This window comes from Oncorhynchus tshawytscha, linkage group LG33 (assembly GCF_018296145.1).
Source record: "Oncorhynchus tshawytscha isolate Ot180627B linkage group LG33, Otsh_v2.0, whole genome shotgun sequence".
Lineage (NCBI taxonomy): Eukaryota > Metazoa > Chordata > Actinopteri > Salmoniformes > Salmonidae > Oncorhynchus > Oncorhynchus tshawytscha.
In genome coordinates this window covers 35907251-35929542 of record NC_056461.1, presented here as the reverse complement: position 1 = coordinate 35929542, position 22292 = coordinate 35907251, and the positions used below count along the sequence as shown (strand labels likewise).

Sequence of the window (22292 nt, the reverse complement as noted above, 5' to 3'; positions counted from 1 at the left end):
AAACGTGCGCAAAACAAACCACAGCCAATCTGTTATACATGTCATGTGCATGTCAGTCAACTCAAATACATGAATACTCCCCCGGTGTCCCTCAGGAGGTGAGCTGCTTGGGCAAAACAGGTGGTCACAAAATGGCTGTTATTGTAGCCTGACATTACCATAGTATTCAGGATGTTCGGGGCAGAGCAGTTACATGAACAATGGACTCAGATTAGGATTAACATTAGCACTGGATGGGAAACATGCATGCCAATTATATTTACTTAGTTTTAATTCCTGGTGTTGTACAATTTATCATTAAACAATTAAACTATAGTCGCATATTCCGAATTGTATTTCAAGGTACACTCACACAGTAACTTCCCTACCTGCTTCAACTATGTGCTAACTGACCATAGCCACAGAAATATGACCTGCTTCAAACCAATTTAACCTGAAAGAGGGGAGTACTTGTAGTCAAGCGCATTGCGTGCACAAAAAAAAACGTCGCAGGGACACACAAATGCTAATAAAACAGTCCAAAGGTCACGCTGCACAAACATGAACACCTAACTGTAATTCACTAAGCCGTTCAACACCAGGATGTGATCAGCATATCATTGGATTCAACACTATAGTCATCTTCCCCATCACACATCTGATGCCCATTCCCCCATTCGCTCACCTGCGCACAAATTTAGAAGTGAACTTTCTGAAGATACCAGTGCCCCCGGCTCTTCGTGCTTGGCTGTTCCCGTAGGAGAGGGAAGGGGATGATGGGGGACCATTGTAAGTGGAGGTATGTTGGTCCCGTCCCGCCCTCTGCTGGCCGGCACTGAAAGTGCTTCGGCTGGTCACATTTCTGGGGAAGTTGGAACGGTCTGTCGCCGTGGAACTGCCGATGTTGTGGGCAGAAGGAGACGCCACCGGTACTCTCTGAGGGGCGGTGCTGTTTTGATAGTTTTGTGAGTAGGAAGAGGAGAGACAATTATATATTTCATTATGATTATACACATCAAAATTTCAACTGCTTTAGCCATTTCCCACAAAGAACTTGTGATAAAAACCTTACTGCGCTTCAGAGTAAACTAAAGTTTAGTGAATGAAATGCATACCATTTCTATACAAATGCCAGTTGTAAGGAAGCCTGATTAAGCAGTTTGCAAAAGCAATGTGTAAAAGGCATATTTCTATTGGTCTACAACATGCACCCCAACTGTGGTGCCATCCACTCAGCAAAATTCACCATGACTGAAGTCAGTAAAATAACATCTTACAACCTTGTGACCCACCACGGGCAGCAGGTATAAACCATACTTAGAATGTGAGGCCAGTGAAGCCTTGTTGAGTGTTAAATCATAGGCACACAGCATGAATCACACAATTAGCATGTCACATTAGGATCAGCCAACAGGACGATGGCTGCAGCATCACAACAAAGAGGGAAGTATGGAGAAGGGTCATGGAGCTGTGATACCGTTGATTTATGTCATGGACCACACACATGATCATATTGGCAGAGGTTATAACACCCTTTCAATTGAGAAAATAGCTTCCACAGTATGAGCTGTGACTATTCAGTGATAATGGATTACACGTAAACCAATTGACATGTGAAGGACATCCCAGCATTAGCTAGTTCATGAGGAAACATTTTTTTTTTTATATACAAAATTGAACAATGTGCAATGGGGACAGGGAGTTGCAGAACGTATTAAAGGGGATTACATGACATGCACACACCAGCCAGGAGCTGAAAGGGTTCAGGCTCACTGCAGCCAAAAACATAACGGCACTGGATGGGCCAAGATAAAATTGTGATGGTGTGTGACGTGTAACTGAGGGTTTTGCAGGATCTGGCTTTCTAGTGGAAGATTAGTGATAGGACAAGGACAGTGGTGGTGGTGGGGAGAAAGATATTTCACAAAGAGGCAGGGTGCTTGTGTTTCAGGGGGTGGTGGAAAGTGAGAGAAAAGTGGGTTGCCTTTTCAACAGCAATATTGCTACTCTTTTAATCCCTACAGCTGATCTTTTAATACCAATTTGTTCCCGATGTTGGACACAATGCTGAGAACTGCAACCAGGAACCATCTAACCAAAAACCTTTCATATCCACTCTACTCTCCCTCCTGCAGAGTGGCTGTCCTTGTGTTCCACTCCCTGGTGCCACTTGCCTGGGCCGGTGTGCATGGATGTCTGGGGGGCTGGGGTGAGCAGAGGTGGACAAGGACTTGTGATGACGGGGGTGGGAGGAGGAGAGTACGGCAGCTGCCGAGGCTGTGGAGGCACGGGACCCTGGGGTGGTCAGGCTGAGGGAGAGAAATGAATAAACCCAGTGCCGACCGTACCCCGTGAGGGGTGGAAGAGAGCCATGGGGTAACAAGGTTAGAACTGGGGAGGAAGCAGGGACACTGAGGGGGGATGAAACCACACTGATGCACATTATCACAGACAACACAGCATCTCAAATAATGCAGATTTGTATTGGATGACTAAACATAACAGCCTCAGTGTTTCCCCTAAGATTTGTTTTTCAGCCACGGTTGTAGATGTAGTTTTAAAGCTAGTTTCCTGTAGTTCAACACATTTTGCAATGGCTTATGCTGCGTTCTAATGCTATCTGAGTGACTCAAACATAAAATCAATGGAGGCCCCCATGCCATGACATTTCTGGAATTCTCCCCGACTGTCTAGTTTATATTTTGGTGGGTGTTACTTCTCAAACATGATCTTATTTAAAATATATATAGCCGCATTATCTTTTCTATACTGAACAAAAATAAACTCAACATGCCACAGTTTTAAAGATTTTACTGAGTTATAGTTCATATAGGGAAATCAGTCAATTGAAATAAATTCATTAGGCACTAATCTATAGATTTCACATGACTGGGAATACAGATATGCATTGGTCACAGATACTTATAAAAAAAATATATATTAATAGGTAGGGGCAGGGATCCGAAAACCAGTCCGTATCTGGTGACCACCTCACGCAGCGCGACATCTCCTTCACATAGAGTTGATCAGGCTGTTGATTGTGGCCTGTGGAATGTTGTCCCACTCCTCTTCAATGGCTGTGCAAAGTTGCTGGCTATTGGCGGGACCTGGAACATGCTGTACACATTAATCCAGAGCAACCCAAACATGGGCAATGGGTGACATGTCTGCTGAGTATACAGACTAACTGGGACATTGTCAGCTTCCAGGAATGGTGTACAGATCCTTGCAACATGGGGCAGTGCATTATCATTCGGAAACGTGATGGCGGCGGATGAATGGCACGACACTGGGCCTCGGGATTGCGTAACGGTATCTCTGTGCATTCAAATTGCCATCAATAAAATTTAATTGTGTTCATTGTCCGTAGCTTATGCCTGCTCATACCATAACCCACCATGGGGAAATCTGTTCACAACGTTGACAAACCGCTCGCCCACACGATGCCATACATGTGGTCTGCGGTTACGAGGCTGGTTAGGCATACTGCCAAATTCTCTAAAATGACGTTGAGGCGGCTTATGTTAGAGAACATTCAATTCTGTGGCAGCAGCTCTGGTGGACATTCCTGCCGTCAGCATGCCAATTGCATGCTCCCTCAAAACATGAGACACGTTGTTTGACAAAATTGCACATTTTACAGTAGCCTTATTGTCCCCAGCACAAGCTGCACCTGTGTAATGATGATGCTGTTTAACCAGCTTCTTGATATGCCACACCTGTCAGGTGGATGGATTATCTTGGCAAAGGAGCAATGCTCACTAACAGGGATGTAAAAATTTGTGCACCGAATGAGAAAAATAAGCTTTTTGGGCATATGAAACATTTCTGGCATATTTTATTTCAGCTCATGAAACATACAACCAATGCTTTATATGTTGCGTTTATATTTTTGTTCAGTACTTTGTATCTGGTTTTATGTTTAGACTGAAAACGTTTTACCAACCCCCCTTTTTTTGCGAGGTGGCAACGATTTAGAAGCAGCGGCCCGCAGCTTCTAAATGAATATAGGGGAAACACTGAGCTTTCATTAGGGGAGTTTAATGACAGACTGCATTATTTCTGGGAAGCATCACACCCAAAAGAATCTTGCTGCAAAGGAAGTGCTAGAAATTGAGGGAGAAACTGTCAGGACAGAACACAAGTTTGGGGAAAGGAAAAACTGCTTAAAAATTAAACAACAAAAAAATTGTCAAATGGCTGTTGTGTCAGGAGAATGTGTGCTAGTGACTTGTTCTACCAGTAGCGCTACAGCTGACCACTGTCTGTTTGCCCTCCAATCATCTTTTTATAGCAAACATGTCTGAGTCACTGCTGCTCCTCCTCGATCCCCAACAGAACGTGTTCTTTAAACACTTCCCCCCCTGCATTTTTCCCTTTTTGTGCCTGGAAGTAACCTGCATACAAGAGCAGCCAGCGTCACAAATCCCAGATTAAGGAGTGGGATCTGATTATCAGGGTCAATGTGTTTAATACTGTTAAGTGTCAGAGTGTCTGAGGTCCCTGATTCTGCACCTAAACCTGGCTTTCTACTCTGCTGTATTCTAAACATTTCAGTGAAGGATATGGTAATAAAATGGTAAAATATTAAATAATTGTTAGCAAACTGATCTTGCCATGATTGTGTGAGCTAGAGTTCAAAGATATTATTATTGTTTGAGTTGATTACAGATGCCGTGTATTACTGTGTGAGTGAGTAAGCTGGCCATGAGTACATTCTAAGTCCTTCATAACATTTTGCAAATGTCACTAATACATTCTAGAAAAATGTCAAATCTCTGCTCTGGTGTGAATATGTACACTCCATCTCATGGTGGGAAGCTGCTAGCTGCTGTGTTTGATTGTCGGCTGACCACTGCTTGCCAACACTGCCATCTAGACACGCGACTAGCTCCAAAAAGAGAGCTCCACAGCCATGTGAGCATGTGTGTATGCCTGTGGCTGCAAGGGTGCTTGTGTGTACCTGTCCTTTCCATTCTGGACCCCAAGTGTGGCCCTCTCAGGGACCGGCGAGTTCCGACTGCGACTCGTACCAGTGGACAGGATGCTGTTCTGTATGACCCATTAAGGAGATGTTAGGTACAGTAGTGTACATGCCATCAATCCTAGAGTGGCAGGCATGCCGAACAATAAGACTACTCACGGTGGAGGGGGTTGGGGTGCTCCTCTTACGATCTAAAGGACTGGGAGGGACTTTAGTGGAGCTGCCAGTGCCAGAACCTTTCCTCCCATAATCCTCTGCTGTCTGCTTGTTGTCACCCTGGGAACGCTTGGAAGCAGAAGAACCTGGGAAGAAGAACGAGACAGACAACAGAAAGAAAGGGTGGGACAGAGACGCAAAGAATGAGAATCAAATAAGATGATATATCAAAAACAGTTCAACATTTACAGTACCCTCGTCAACCCAAACAGCTTCCTACCTGCATCTGTTGCTCTCCGGGGCTTCAGATTGGATGAGGTACTGCGCTGTACCTTGTGAGAAGGAGATTGGGCATTGCTGTTTGTGAGGTCACTTCCTGGGCGGGATTTCATTGACAGACTGATACATTCGTCCATCTGAGAGGGAAGAGGAGGGATGGTCATCAATATTACCATAGCAGGAGTACGACACAGTTCGCTCCTACAGATGTGAGTGTATACACTTTGTACCTCTGTGTTCCTGTAATCCAGTAATAGATATGTGGCCATGACTTCATTGTATTTTTGGTTGACGAGCGAGTCCTGGATCTCCTCTGCAGAGTAGCCCATCTGCAACATGATATCTGGACAGAATGGATAAAATGTCAGCCTTACAACCACATCAAGGACAGAAGTACATTACACACACATGCATTGTAGACAGGGGCATATCAGAGACTACTTAACACAAGTCTAACATACTAAAAAGCAACAGGTCAATAGTTCTCTAAAACACAGACAGGCGCATTGTTATATGGACAAAACAGTTCTACTGTACAGGCATATCATTTAATAAAACGGAAGGCAGCAAACAAGGACAGACATCAACAAAAAGTCTAGCATTTAGTTTGACTAAACATGTAGGCACATGCCAACACAGCAACGGGCACGTTATGTAACAGAGACTAACGCTCAATTCCATTTTTAAGTGCATGATCACGCTGGAAATAGAATGCATGAGTGAATGAGAGAAAACTGACGGGCCGCAAGTGTCAAATTAGAAAGCAAGTATTTTTTTCTAATGTCTACGTGGAGCAATGCTGGTAAAATGAGTGGGTCGTTTGTAGAAAAGGAATTAGAGGAATTGTTATGATCTTTCATATGCTAAGTAGTCTAAAGATGTAGTTTAAAATGTACTGGGATGTAAGTTAAGGTTTGCCAGTCAAATAGGCTACATATTTGAAAACAATTGCAGCCTACATGAATTGATTTCAATCATAGGCATTTAGCCTAAGCAAACTACAGCTGGAAAACTCAAGGACTCCGATATCAAGAGAACTGTTTATGTAGAAAGAACGAGACTTAATTGTTTATAAACGGCTCAGGTTTATTAGCTACAACATCCTGGTGAAGCTAGCAAAACAACAACTGTTAAGCCTAGGTATGGTGGCTCCTGTAGGACATAAGGTGAGTCAAAGGGAACTTGCAACAATAACTTTGAGGCTACAGAGCCAAAAAATATATAAATATATAAATATATATAAATAAATATAAATATATATACACACCTTTTTTTTCGGATTTACATGACAATTATGTCAGCATACGCTACGCAGTATATGTGAATCGACCATTCACTACTCTCGCACGCTGTCTCTGTGTAATTTCAGCTTAAGACAGCACGTAAAATAAGACTGAAAAGATTCTGCACCTTCAGATAGAGGAGCCCTCTGCCAATTAGTGTGACCTCTAAACCCCACCCCAGTAACCCATCTGCTGCAACCAGCTCATCCATCAGACACCTGCCCCACCTCTCTTCCACCCCCCCGCTCGGTCGGGGTTCTGACCTGTCCTCTTGGGGTCCTTGTAGTCTGGCTGGGGCTCGATGAAGGGCTTCAGCTCCTCCTCCTCATGGCCTACATTCATCCAGCGGTCCTTCATGATCTGCTGCTGGACACAAGCAGAGAGAAGAGGGAGGACAGAGATGTAGGGTTGATGGAAGATGGGAAACAAAGCACTAACAGTAGCGTTATAGTCATCTACACTATGTATGCAGTGGAGGAAATAGCAGTGACTAGATGAGGTACTATTAACCTCCAGGCTGCCCCTCTTGGTTGGGTTGAGAATGAGGAACTTCTTGAGCAGGTTCTCGCAGTCTGTGGACATGTAGAAGGGAATCCTATACTTCCCCCGCAAAACCCGTTCACGCAGCTCCTAAAGAGAAGACAAGCACAAAAGACAAGGATACAGGTAGCTAGGTATTCAAGAACATTACTTGTTTTCCATGTATCCTCTCCTCTTTCACAGTTCCCTGCTCACCTTGAGGTTCTGCCCGTCGAAGGGCAGAGAGCCGCTGACCAAGGTGTAGAGGATGACCCCCAGGCTCCAGACGTCCACCTCGGGCCCGTCATACTTCTTCCCCTGGAACAGCTCCGGGGCGGCGTAGGGTGGGGAGCCACAGAACGTGTCCAGCTTGTTCCCCATGGTGAACTCATTGCTGAAACCAAAGTCTGCGATCTTGATGTTCATGTCAGCATCTAGGAGTAGGTTCTCTGCCTGGAGAAAGAGTGTGTTAATTATTGATACAAGCTTCTGTAACATTCTTTTAAAAACGTATCCAACATCATACCTCATAATGTAATGATCTTGATCTGTCACTTTGAATTGGATCCATAAATCTCTCCATCTGCACACAAAAACACCTGCCACATTTCTTGTCTATCCTCACCTTTAGGTCTCTGTGTACAATGCACTTCTGGTGGCAGTACTGTACCGCTGAAACTATCTGTAGCAAGAGAAGGAGCAACAGCTAGGATGACAATTCCCTTTTAAACAGTATTGTCAATAACATTGTCAAAAACAGAAAAGAAACCAGCAGACAAAAGGGTCTCACCTGTCTAAATTTGGCTCTGGCCTCTTTCTCCTTCATTCTCCCGTGAGCAACAAGGTAATCAAACACCTCACCTGGGGGGGATAGAGACAGAACTTTGGGGAGTGTTGAAGGAACAAAAAAGCAGTGGAGACACAAAAGAGGATGAAAGGACAAGTGTGGAACAGAGTGCATGTGAATAGAGTGAGACAGAACTGGGACTTAGCATTGATGTTATTACAGAGGCTGAGAACAGAATTTCAGATTGAGTGGTGTGTTGAAAGGAGTGTCTTGTGCCTTTACTCACCTCCACTGGCATACTCCATGATCAAGTACAGTGTCTTCTCAGTCTCAATAACTTCAAATAACTTAACTACAGAGAAAAGAGAGGAAAGTTCAATCCAATCAAGACAACACTAAGGGTGGACGATATGGCCAAAATATCATATCATGGTATTTGTTAAAAAATGGACAGTATTTTTTTATGGAGAGAGAGGGGGAGAGTGATGACTCAAGTAGTGAAGTAAACTATAAAAATGGAAGTTACACACAACATACCACATTTAACAAACATTCAAATAACGTTATAGAAGGTCAAGTAAAAACCCAAACCGGTCCGTGCATCAATATTGTTAAAATACGGTACACCGCCCAGCCCTAGACAACACCCATCACAACATAGCTGTCAATTTCTTAGTATATGCTCAATATTCTCAGAAAGGCATCTGCACAAGAATAAGCAGGCAGAACACAAACATGTTTCTGTCATTTGGTTGGGGATTGATGAGAATCTTAAAAAGAGAGGGCAGCACAAAGCTCACCGATATTTGGATGATTCAGCAACTTCATGATCCTCACTTCACGAAACAGCTATGGACCGGAGAAGAAATAGACAAGCCATTAACAGAGGATCAATCAGTTTATATCAAAACAGTTTATATCAAACAAAGTCAGTTTATTCTATATAATTTTTACTCGTATACTCCAAAACTATATCTATGCGCACTGTGTGGGAGTCTTCATGCATATACTGAGGACAGTACTGGCACCACACCCAAACAATCACCACAGGAAGTACTTGGGTCTAATTTCCTGTAATTAGCTCCATATCCTGCCCTAAGCCCTTCGGAAGCAACTGCCATCTTCATTGATTTCAGCATTATTTTTTCTATTTAAGAAATAAAAACACACTATCCGAACACAAATCAAAACAACCACATGACATTACACACAGCATCTACTTGCACTCACCTTTTGGAGACTGGAAGAGTTAAGTTGAGTTTTGTCAATGATTTTCACAGCCACCTTTAGGGGGAAAAAACCATGTTAGACATGAGTAGAACCGCAGACTTAGGATGAACCACCCATCAGTGGAAAGAGCTGGATGAAGACTTTCCCCCACTCTAATGCACTCCGTTTTGTTTATCCATGTGCTGCCCCACTCACAGCATCCACATCACATGGCACGTTATTAGCATATTAAAGAACTGGCAGTTACATGTTCACAATCCACTGATCCATACTCAAGAGATCAGAATGTTAGGGATATGGGTCAAGTGAAGTAAGATCCTGCACTGCCAACACACAATGATAAAACCACATCCAACAAAGGATCAAACATCACAGTCAGTAAATCCAGTGCTTGGACTTGTTTTGATCTCATGGTTTGTCCTCACCTCTTTCCCTGTGAGGACATGCCGGGCCAGTTTGACCTTGGCAAAGTTGCCCTTGCCAATGGTCTTTAGCAGTCGGTAGTTGCCAATGTGTGGCTGCTCGTCTGCCGTCGTGGGGACAGAATTCCGGCACCGCGGCATATTGGCACGCCCGCCTGCCTTGGACTCAGAGGGAGACTGAAAGAGGGGAACAAAGCATTCTCTTAGGCATACGCAACACCTCACTCACAAATCCAGACAATGTTTTTCAGAATCCCATTAAAGGCGAAAGAGCTTTGGACATAAAGGATACCTCAGAAACACAACTGTGAGCATAACTTGATACTGGCCAATAATGTTGATCTGTCAATCTACAGTCACTCCAGCTCCTCGCTAATGAGGCTTTTCCTGACACTGAGGGTATTGGTCTCTGCTAGCAGCTCAAATCCACACTGACAAGAGGCAGAGAAAGTGTGAAGAGGGAATGACGAATGACTCACAAGAAGATGAAAGAGCAGACGGAACAGAAGGAAGAGGGTGGGGGCTGATTGAGGGAGTAAAGGAGAGTAGGGGGGAAAAGGTGAAGGGTACCATATGCATGTGGGCAAAAGGGGTAGTTCAGAGTGTGGGAGCCCCGGAAAACAAGGAAGAGAAAGTGACCGGGGGGTTTACATGTCTCTGCAGTCACAAACACTGAATTGTACCCCATTTGCGCACTCCCTCCCCCTCTGTATGACTGACATGTATGATAAGATTGTTACTTTGTGAGCATATGTAAGAGGACAGAAAAGCTATTGTTGACATGGCACAGTTCTATGTTGTGTGTGGTTCGTTCCACATGGACCTTAATTTCCATGTTCAAGTCTGGGCCAGAGGCGTCCCAACTATTCTGCAATTTTACAATTAGAAAATAGGACAGATTCTTCTTAAGACCACAGGATTATTAATAAATTGACAGTTGACAAACAGAAGTCCAGTTCTGCTCCTCTCTAGTGGTCATATTCCAAGAGAAAGCAAAAAGCAGGGGAGGGACCATGAGACAAATACAGTACGTCACATTTCCTAACAAGCCATGCTCTTACCTCCCTGTAAGAAAGAAAACAGCACTCCACATAAAAATAATTATATATGGAAAACAAAATGCACCAATATCCGCAATTAAAAGATGTGCAGGCTTTGTAAATGTTATATTATGTAACGCCTGTGTGTCTCTGTGTCGTGGCCCTCCCCAGCCAGTTTTCATAGAGGGATAAAGCAGAAGCTTGTTGAAAGTCTGCCGGTAGAACCAGCAGAGCCTAACGAGCCAGGAGACATCTGTCACCTAAACGCTCCCTCCCACACACACACACACACACACACAAAAGCAGACTCTGGCATAAAAACGCATGAGGAAGTGCCTCATCACCTCAATGGCTACATACAGAGCAGAACAGGGTAAACCAGACTACCATACAACTGGCAGTGTGGTGACCTCGTTTTCATTTTGTATTTGTCTTGGCACTGGCAGACATGGTTTAGCCATCAGTGGGCTTGTTGTGTAAGGGACAGGGACCAAGTGTCTACTGTACAATGTTTATGTCAAAGAGGTGTCTTGCACCCAGCTGATCTGCAAAGGAGCTCTGCAGAGAGCATGTCAGTAATGCAGTCTGCAGTCCTCAAACACAGCTTTGACCTTCAGCACAGTAGCCAGTACTTCAATCACACTCACCGAGGTTGGCACACACTGGGACACAGATAGAAGCACATTCAAAAACAGGCACATTGACAAAGATCAAACAAACATGCATAAATAAAAAGACGTTCACAAATACAACATATCATACAGACAAGACCAGACAGAGAGCAATGCAGACATACCGTCAGTCATGGGAAGCTCAGCTCCAGGGCTGACTGACAGCGAGAGACAGAGACAGGCTGAGGAGAGAGCAGCCAGGAGGAGCCTGAGAGACTGGAGGGTCTCATCACATATACATTATAGCCCCATGTCTCTCTGTTCAGATCATGATCAGCCTCAGGTGGAGAGAGGGGCATGACAAGAACCACAAACACTTGAAGATGGCACATTTGAAATTCATGTCTCTACAGAGCCGGTAGCATGAGAGCAAAACCTAACTGATCAGTGGGCTACCATTCTGTCAAAAGACTCATTCAACAATATGCACAAAACATCTACACATGCAAATGTAGTTGACCTGTTATTTTTATGCTTGAATTGGGACTTGGACTCCATCAAGTGCTAACAGTAGTATAAGTACTGACCAGAGAGCTGGGTCGTTCCACCTCAAAAAGCACAAGAGTATTGACACATACCATCTGTGTCCTCAAATTGTTTCTATTAGAAAGAGATAAGATTAGCATTCCTGCAACATAATTTTGTTGAAATATAATATAATTTAAATCTAATTAATTTACGTAATTGAATACACCCCAATCAGCTATTTTAATTTATAGGATTCTTGTAATATTGAATAAATATAATGCCCAAAATCCAATTTGGACCAAACTTTTTTTCTAACAATGAGTTAGACATGAGGAACCCAAATAAATATCCAAAAGCCACCCACGGTCCCCCATGCCAATCCCACCCCAACAATGAGTTTATAGTATCGGTTCTCTGTTTGACTAGTATAGAGCTGTGTTTCTTCATCCTATGTAATGTATTCTCAGTGATTTGTGATTTTTTTCTGTTCAGAGAAAGTCATTGTACATCCTGATATTACCAAGTTCTGACAAATATATAGTGCAGTTCCTGCTATTAGTTCATATTTTTAAGAATCTCCCACCTTCATTGTTAAAGGGATTGTTCACCCAAATTACTTTTCTTAAAATCCTGTAAGCTGTCTATGGACCAGAGGGGTATCCTACGAAGCAGTTTTGAGGAGTTAACTAGATAACTTTGGTCAACTGAGTTCGACTTGGGATATCCGGTCATTCGAAAGTTGCTCACCTTTCAGCCAGGTAAATTTCTATGGCAACGAATCCTTCAGAGCTACCCTGCTCCAGGGAAGGCTAACTCACAGTTAACTCCACTTACCCGAAATGAAATGAGAGCCACAAGTTCAGGACCAATTAAATCAGATCTCCCCCCCCCACCCCCTTGCAAATACTGCGTCATCATCCTCTTCATTTGAGGAAGGCTGATTAAATATTTTATTGATGAATTTGGTTGTGTGTTAAAAAATTACATTACACATTTAGTAATGACAGAATGCATTAAAATTCACACACAGTGACACTTTTGTATGACTTAAATTATTTTATCAATAGGAGTTGGGAAAAAGGTGCTTGTGGTTGTGCATTGATAAGCACACCAGTGTCAGCATTAACGACAAGTAATAAAATAAACACTGCACTTTGAAAAGCCTATTTCACACCATAGCCTGCTGAATTAGCAAGCTAACTTTTCTGAAATGTGAAGCTAACTAAAGCTGGTTAGCTTTAGAAAACCCAGAGTCGATCTAGCTTGATTCATAGGATACCCCTCTGGCAGGGACTCCGTTACGAAAATGCGGTGCCGGACATTTGACCAGCAGGCCTTTTACGTTTACCCATATGCATTGGGTACGTAACCTGATCAGGGATTCCACCCAGTGCTCAGAATGACAGAAATCACATTTAGATTACGGTCATTAGTCTTAACAAAACATGCAATGGCGTGTGTCCTTACCGAATTCCAAATGGTAATTTAAAGATGTTATAATAACTGTCCACATTTAGTTTCTCAGCCAACAGGACGAGTACCAAACAGCAAAATCGCTAGCCTAAATTAATCTACTATCCCTCATAGTAGAAAAGTTTACCTATTCCATCAGTCAGCTTGTCGTTCTGAGCGAGATATAAAGTCACCCATTCCAAACAGACTCTGGGACAGCTGTGGAATGATAGAGCCCAAATTCATTCAACCAGTTGGCCTAGGCTACATCCAAAAAAACAAACCACAATGTTTAGCTTAAAAAGTTAAGATTTCTTCACATTAAAAACACAACATGGAACACAACGCAGTAAGCTACACACAAATGTTCATTCCATAATGCAATTAATGGGAAAACACTTGTCAAAAGCGCACCACACGTGCGAGTGGGTTCATAAGAGATGAAAATATCCATTAGAAATTGAGAAAGAGAGGAGATCTAAAGATGCAACGATTAACATTGGTTGCTAATATGATTAGGATTGTGCTTTTGGCTATGAAAGACAGTTGATTTGAAAACCAATAGAATGACAGAAATAGGCTACTGGTTTCAATGGCATATGGAAGACTTTAAAAAAAAAAAATTGTCTGCACGTTTGGTTGGATTATGACTAAGCCACTTTGAAGCAGGTGAAGACATACCTCAATATGAAGTAAAACGTTCAAGTTTGAAACAATTAAGTACACATTTTCAAAATGCATACTGACTCCAGCTCATTGCAAAGTGGTGTGAGACACACTGAAGCCTGCCTACTTACCTATGCACTTGAATTGCAAATGGGAAGCGTACTTTAAAGGTTGAGAACAAAAATAACAGCTAATCTTAATCTTGGCCATCAAAACTGTTTAACACGCAATTGCATTTAAAATGTTGCACAATGATTGGGCTTATAAAAGCACGTTTCACTCCAGCTGCAACGAACGCGCTGTGTGATGAGCTGTAACAGCAGTTCTGGCGCTACATTAACTACTTGTTCCGGACAAAAGCTGGCTACTACCGGCTAATGGAAACCATGCCCTCTGGAATGACAGCAACCAATGCTTTGGTTTTGTTTACTTGGCTACTGTTTCAAATGCTAACTTTTTAACATGCTTGTCAAGTATACAATGCAAGTCAATGGTACCAATATTTGCATTTTCACACTTCATGCCCAAATTATCCAAACAGTGGCTAGGTAAACAAAACATGGGCTGCTGTCATACCTGGTCCATAAACTGCTTACAGGGTAAGAAACCAATATGTAAATGTGGTAATTTGGGTGTACTATCCCTTTAACAATGGGCAGGGTTCTTAAAAAGAATCACCTTATAGCAGGAACACCACCATCTAGTGGACAGAACCTGCTAATATCAGGATGGGGCCTAACCCCAACTTCAATGAAAAAAAAAAACTATTAGATAAGATGAAGAAACAATACTTGCCAAACATAGATGACTGTTACTATATACTCATTGTTGGGGGGGGATTGGCATGTGGTGTGAGGGGTCTGTGGATTCCTCATGTCTTACTCATTGTTTGAAAAACTGTTTGTTCCAAATGGAATGTTAGGTAGGCTACGATAATTATTGGATATTATATGAATCCTATAAATTAAAATGGCCAATTTGGGTCAATCAATTACCTTAATTTCTCAGATCAAATTATATTTCAACAAAATACTGCTTTCGGAATGCTTATCTTATGTTTCTAACTACAGAAACAATTTCAGAACTATCTGAGATGGTGGGTGTCATGGCTTGCTGAAATGAATGACCCAGCTCCAATTCAGCTTTAGGAACCTTGTCAGTTCCTCTATGAAGAGACACTTCAGCCATGCTCTACGACACTGGTGTGGACAAAAGTTCAGATTCACCCTGATCTGTCAGGCTACAAATTCTGTCAAAAGAATCATCCACACATGGAAAAAAACATCCACATAGGCAAAAAAAAGTTTACCTTCTACTCTACATTAATGCTTGCAGTGGGACTTGTGTACTCCATGGTTGACAGTAGCATTAGCACTGACCAGCCTGCTACCATTCAGTAGGTTTCAGAACATTGTCACTTCCTCTATAAAGAAAGATGTCAGCCATGCTCTATGACGAAGGTGTAGACAGAGTTCAGAGTTAAAAATGTCAAATCAAATTTTATTAGTCACATACACATATTTAGCAGATGTAGTGAAATGCTTGTGTTCCTAGCTCCAACAGTGTAGTGGTATCTAAAAACGATTCACAACAATACAGGTCTGTGTCCCCCTCGTTACAGACTTCAATGCATAAAGGGGTGTTGAGTTGATGGCTTGGATAGATGACCAAGAACAGGGACACAGGGGGCCATGAGGTCTCAGGCTAAAATAGGACACAGACACATGCAGCACGCACAGCCAGGCTCTCCAGAGAACCAGAAAACACCTGTCCGTCCCAATGCTGAAGACAAAGTAGGTTTTGTTAATTTGAGGAAATATTGTAATTACACACCCCCCCCCAAAAAAAAAAAAGTCTGAAATGGCCGACAAAGACAAGGTCAGGCTCCTAGTGCAGATGAGACATGTCTGGGTTTGTCTGACTGAAGGAGCAGTAGCCCTGGTAAGAAAAGGCAGGGGAGGGAGCAGCCGATGGACAAGAGCTGACATGCTCAGACAGCTGTGCCCTAGAATCAAAAGAAAAAGGGGATGAAATGAGAGAGGGAAAGAGATAAGAGAAAAAGAGGGAAGGTCAAGGATTCCCAATGACTAAAGAGAAAACAGGAAGTATAACTTGGTGTTGAGGTTGGTTGTAGTTGCGCAACAAATGAGCAAATCAGTGTAGTAGTCTCTTTGTACCACACCCTTTATAAAACCACCCAAAACCTTTACCTTGTGTCAAATCACCTAATGCACTTCCTTATCCCTCTTACTCACACACAGACAAACAAGATGAATGTGCTCAGTAACTAGTACTGTAGTAACTCCTACCAGAATTTAACCTGAAAACCTTGACAGGATGAACACAAGGGTCTGCTCTGGTCCCTCCACACATCAAATCAAAGTTTGTTGGTCGTGTACACATATGTTACAGCATGCGTGGTACTAGCTCGTAACAGAGTGCAGTAAAATGTCAAACAAGTACACAAATAATAAAGAATCAAACTCGAAACAAGTACGTCAGAATTAATCCAACTATCAGTAATTCCAATGCAATCTGTGTGAAATCATAGACTCATGAACTGGCTCTACCCATCTCCCTTGGCAACCAATCTCCATAGCCCAGCTTAACCCATCATTAACCCATGTATCGCCTTAGCCTTGCAGTCGTTTTACATATAGAGTTGACTGTACGATTCAATCACTAAGACCGCACTCAACAGGCTGTATAAGGTCATAAGCAAACAAGAGAATGCTCGCTCAGAAGCAGTGCTCCTATTTGCCGGGGAATTTAATGCAGGAAAACTTAAATCCGTTTTAACGAATTCTACCAGCATGCCACATGTGCAACCAGAGGGGATAGGGGAAGAGACTTTTTTTTTTAAATAATAAACTCTACCACCTTTATTCCACACAGAGACCATTACAAAGCTCTCCCTCCATTCGGCTTCATCAATAAGTACATATCCCAACCAGAAGCCATGGATTACAGGCAACATCCGCACTGAGCTAAAGGCTAGAGCTGCTGCTTTCAAAGAGTGGGACAGTAATCAGGACGCTTATAAGAAATCCCACCATGCCCTCCGACGAACCATCAAACAGGCAAAAAGTCAATACAGAATTAAGCTTGAATCCTACTACACCGGATCTGATGCTCACCGGTTATACCAGGGCTTGCAAACTATTACAGATTACAAAGGGAAAACTTTTTATGCCGCTGCTACTCACTGTTTATTATCTATGTTTATGCAGTCACCTTTAACCCTACCTACATGTACATATTACCTCGACTAACCTGTACACCTGCACATTTACTCGGTACCGGTACCACCCGTATATAGCCTGGTTATTATTTTATTGTGTTACTTTTCTTATTACCTTTTAGCAAATATTTTCTTACTTAAAAAAAAATTCTGCATTGGTGCCTAAGAGCTTGTAAGTAAGCACTTAACGGTAGAATACCTGTTGTATTCGGCACATGACATAAAATTTGACCCTCTAAAACGTGGCCTGTTGCCACAACTGCACTCATGTTCTTTTACACTTCATTACGTTCAACAATTGAGAACATAAAATGAGTTGTAGAAATGTGCAAGTTTGCTATGAGAGGTTGATAAAATGCTTTAGTGTTGCTAAGATCAGATGGAATAGTGCTTCTCTGACAAAGTAGTTGTGCCGTGGGTAGTGTTTCCATGGCAACCTACTGCCTAAAGTACCCAGATAATGTTGACTCATCCTATACTGTATGTGTCCAAATCATAAAATTGGAGGAAAAAAAAGAAAACACTTCAAGAACCAAACCTCAAACAGACCGTTTCAAAAATACTTGCTTTCCTCAGCGGATGATGTCATCCTCCTGAGGAGGATGAGCTGGCCAATCAACAGTATACTCGCATTCATATTTTTTATGACCAGTATATGCCCACACCATCCTATTTTTGGGGTACACCCATACCATTCAAACACAGAAAAGCTGTTTAACATACTTGGCCTACTTACCATTTTTTGGAATGAAAACTATTTAGCTCATATTGTAATTAATTATAGGTCATATTTCCACCAACAAAAAAAATCTGTTAACACCGGACAGTTACTTTAAACCTATCCCTTACTCTGCCTCCCCAACCTTCTCATATACACAGAAACACACATCAGCCTGGCTGTCCCCTCACATCTCTCACTCTCATCAAAATACTTAGAGCAAAGCATTCAATTCAGACTGAGCAATGCACAGTGAAACAAACACACAAACACACTTTTAGAGCATCAGGAACCATAGTTCTATAACACATTTCACAGCAACTATCCGGTTTATGCGACAATACAAATATAGGCCTAAACAAGTAAACATATCATTTTTTTATTTTAATAAGCCTACTAGATAATTAGAAAGTGGGTGTCCACGCTGTATCCTGGTTTAAATTCTGAATTGTTTTAGCAAATGTTATGTTACCCTTCAAAATGAAAACTATTTCTTGCCTGCTCCAAGAAAGAAGAGAGGGTAAACAAAGTAAGACTGGCAGGGAGAGGGAGAAGAACTGGTAAATAAAGGAGGTGTGTGAGCCAGCTTGTCAGTTATCTGGGTATTAATATCACACCATGGTTATTTCCAGTCAGGGTAGAGGCAGCAAGAACCACAAATAGACACCAACTGAGCTCTCCCTCCAGTCACCTCTTCTTCTCCATACTCTACTACTGTACACTTCTGTCAGAAGCATTTAACTCAAGAACATGACAGTAAAAACATCCTGAAATCAAAACGCATGGCATAGTGGAACTATGGGGGAAAGAAATGTTAATTTTCTACCCACTGGGGCTCTGGTTGTGTCAATTCTAGGACAATACATTAAAAGGGATACTTCAGGATTTTGGCAATGAAGCCCTTTAATCTACATCCCCAGAGTCAAATGAACTTGTGGATACCATTTGTATATCTCTGCGTGCAGTTTTAAAGAATGATGCTAACTAGCGTTAGTGCAATTACTGGAAATGTATGGTAACATCTAGCATGCTAGTAGATCCCATAGACTTCCAGTCATTGCGCTAATGCTAGTTAGCATTGGCTCACAAAACCAGCTCCAATTTCCTTTATACAGGATGCAGAGACATAAAAATTGTATCCATAAGTTCATCTGACTGTGGGGAAGTAGATAAAGGGCTTCATTGCCAAAATCCCAAAAGTATCCCTTTAACAAGGAATCGTATATATACTTAGCTACATAACTAAAACTTGTCAACTTTTTCCTCAGACAACAGCACAAGCTACAAAGCTGAGAAATAAAAGAAATACTGATGAATCCTTTCAGACAAGAAACCGAATCTACATTTCAACAAAGCTGGAACAGTGTTGACAAGCTTTTAAAAATCAGCCCACCACCCTCATCCAACACCATCCCACCCCCTCCTATGTGAGCTATTAATACCTACAAGTATATGAGAGTGTGGTTAGGACATGACAAAGACCAGAGAGAAACCAAGATCACTAGGGGAATGGCTGGTAAAAACAAAGCCACTGTTACATAAACCACATAGGCCTATTGAACTGAATTTGTAAAAACCTACAACCAAATGGAGAACTATTCTCTTCATCTTTCATTGATGATCAATCATGAACATGATAATGACATATCCAGAACGAGAAACACACACAGGGAAACGTGTGCATACAAATAATGCTAATACGGACAAAATTAAGAAAAGGAGCACTCCCCTCAGCCTCCACACAACTCCTACACACCCAGCTCAACTGGAAATGCTGGTTTGAACAAACCGAGAAACTGGGGTAGGAAGAACTTAAGATTCGCCAGCTGGGCCCAGATCAACAGCAGTCTGTAGTCAAACAAGCTGGGCAGGGCATGGCTAAACCGTGCCAACTCCTTGCTTCAGACAAATTCAGTGGCTAACAATACCTTGGAATTAGTAGCCTGTGTAAGTTAGGGAATTTTCACCACAATGACCACTATGGGATGCGTCAGCATCTCTGCTACCCATGTATAAGTATCAGCAATGTGTGATTTGTACAGACAATTGTCAGAATTTCATTAAATGACTAAAACACTAATCTCACTAGAGAACCAGTTTTCACTGCAAGCAAATGTGTTCAGGACTGAGTGGCTCTTCAAATGCGCTGAAGTCCGGTGTCCTCTACTTACACCTGATGTGAGCTATTCCTACTAAAGTATATTTGGAATGCCGTCAGACAATTTGTATGATGGAATGCCCATCATACAAGTGGCAATAGCTAGTTGGGCCTACAATTTCGAACTGACAGTGGATATTCTGTTGAAGACAGTCAGTCAAACAATGTGGGCAATAGAGCATTAAGATTTGAGATAACATATATTAAATGTTAGAGATTACATCATTTTATCTCCTGTTGACAAATGACAAGATTTGAAGAAGACATGGAAAAGTGAGTTTGAAAATCATTGGCATTTCCTACTGAGATGTGTTATCCAATTCCATAAAACTCACAGCAACTAAAATGTGTCTATGGTTACAATTTGTCCTAGCCCTCAAAGTTACATGCCTAAAAGTTAAGAGGGCTCTGATCATAATTAGCTATCTAGTTATAAAAAGCCTTAGATTCTACTGCATGACCTCCTATCCACATAACTACAACGTGTAATTAGCTACCTATAAATATAACATTAGATAGCTGGGGCCTAGGAAAAATATATATATTTTTTTGGTGGTTTAGGTTGGCTATAGTTTGGATGCCAACCGCTGTTAAACCCCATCGAAGAAGTATAAGTTGGCTGTAGTATTTCTGGCTAAGGTTGGATATATTGGCTAGCTGGATCTCTGAATTGGCCTACCGCCATTACATTAGCTGCCATCTAGCTTCTGCAGTTGGCTTACCTGGTTTGAAGAATGTTCAATTGTTAATAATGCCGTCCTGGTTACTGTCCGGGTTGACATCTTATATTTCCGGGGGTAACAACTTTACAGAATCTCAAAACTCGTTGTTCATCTGTCCTCTGTTTGTTTTTGGGGGCTATCTTGTTTCTTTAGCTAACGTTAGCTAGCTAGCTAACTTATCAAAACGTTTCTCATAAGTACCCTTGTCTGGCGGCTAGCTGGCTACGTGTCGAAGGCGTAAACTAGCTAGCTAGTTAGCAAGCTAAAGTTCTAGCTAGCTAACTAGCTAGCTAACCTACTAGCTGAAGTAGTTAATCGTCAGTAAAAAAAAATAGCTACCTATCAATAATATGTAAGTAGAGTTAAAAGCAAAGTTTTCGATTCACACGTATCTGAATAAAGTAACGTTATCACTGCATTCACAAGCTAGCTACAGTACCTAGCTACGTTAACGTTACATTGGTGCGCCTATTCCACTCTCTGGATGTACAAAAGTGCTTCGCCAATAACACTGAGCTGTGCAGTGGGTACGATGAGCTGTCAAGTTATAGGGCTCTGTTAGTTAACGTTAAAGCGTTACCCAACGCGAGGTTTGTTCCTACAAGTACGTTATACGGTAAAATCTAGTCCGGGGATTAGCAAACTTTTTCGGCCACGCCGATATATAGCAACAACCCGAACGTCCTCTTTGGATGAAGGAAAGTCAAACGCTAGTTACATAGCATGAACTATAATAAACAGTCAACCCTCAGCTGTAATGCGAATGAAAACATAATAGTTGACAATGCAGCTTGCTGATGTTAGCTAGCGTAGGCTAGTTTCTCTTCACTGCACAGGTAAGAATCCGCGAGTTTAACGAGTAAAACAACCAGCGCAACGTCCTGTGTTTTTCCTGACCAGCTAGCAACTAATGTAAGCTTTCTAGCTCTCCCGTTCGTCTTTAGCATTGCTAATAAAATGTGAAATAGGTTGAAGCTAGCTATCTACACTAGCATGTTTCAAGATGAAAATAGCTAGATACAGCGACTAGTAATCAAGTTGATTCAGAGTTTGTCCCCCCCCCGCTCTAGTTGAGTATGATTGCTGCTGGGTCGCCGAATCTCGGGCGGACAAGAATTGGAGTTTAGCCCAGGTTTCGACGGCGTCTGCGCTGATTATTTTACAGCCGGCCACCTAAAAACAAACAATCCTGCGTTAATAAATCAAATACTATAGCTAGCCTACACATTTTCCGCAATATCAGATAGGTGTAAGCAATATGGTGGAGCCTACCAGATGGCTAGATGGAGTTTATTTTTTACACTCATCCGATGATTCTTTCAGATCTGGTTTGACTTCATGTTGGACTAGCCACAAGTTTTATGTTCATCTATTTCTACACTAGAAGTAGGGGGTTCATATCAATAGTCTTAAGTGAAACCCTTTCCTCGTTTCCTCAGTCATTTCTTTTGTCACCTCTTTCACTACTTGTATTAAAAAAAAGACATTGTCTTACCAATTTTTTTCACATCAGTGTG

At 42.0% G+C, this 22292-nt stretch overlaps 1 protein-coding gene across 12 annotated transcripts in view; it reads right to left on the bottom strand.

Moving 5' to 3' along the window:
- LOC112231334 (serine/threonine-protein kinase MARK2) overlaps nt 1-22292 on the bottom strand; it is a 26399-nt gene extending 4107 nt beyond the window's left edge. For 4 of the 12 annotated variants that reach the window (XM_042311651.1, XM_042311656.1, XM_042311654.1 and 1 more), the window contains exons 1-16: nt 20776-20855; nt 9643-9816; nt 9218-9271; nt 8788-8836; nt 8274-8339; nt 7991-8061; nt 7826-7882; nt 7417-7653; nt 7192-7311; nt 6909-7047; nt 5629-5741; nt 5400-5535; nt 5123-5265; nt 4943-5031; nt 2154-2288; nt 665-928 (exon numbers count right to left, since the gene is read on the bottom strand). In XM_042311651.1, coding sequence (XP_042167585.1) covers nt 665-928; nt 2154-2288; nt 4943-5031; nt 5123-5265; nt 5400-5535; nt 5629-5741; nt 6909-7047; nt 7192-7311; nt 7417-7653; nt 7826-7882; nt 7991-8061; nt 8274-8339; nt 8788-8836; nt 9218-9271; nt 9643-9816; nt 20776-20835 — 1907 coding nt within the window. In that variant the 5' untranslated portion in view covers nt 20836-20855. Of the gene's footprint in view, nt 1-664; nt 929-2153; nt 2289-4942; nt 5032-5122; nt 5266-5399; nt 5536-5628; nt 5742-6908; nt 7048-7191; nt 7312-7416; nt 7654-7825; nt 7883-7990; nt 8062-8273; nt 8340-8787; nt 8837-9217; nt 9272-9642; nt 9817-9931; nt 10079-20775; nt 20856-22047; nt 22130-22270 lie in introns of those variants that run through there. The other 8 variants (XM_042311658.1, XM_024398035.2, XM_042311655.1 and 5 more) reach the window with 8 other exon arrangements.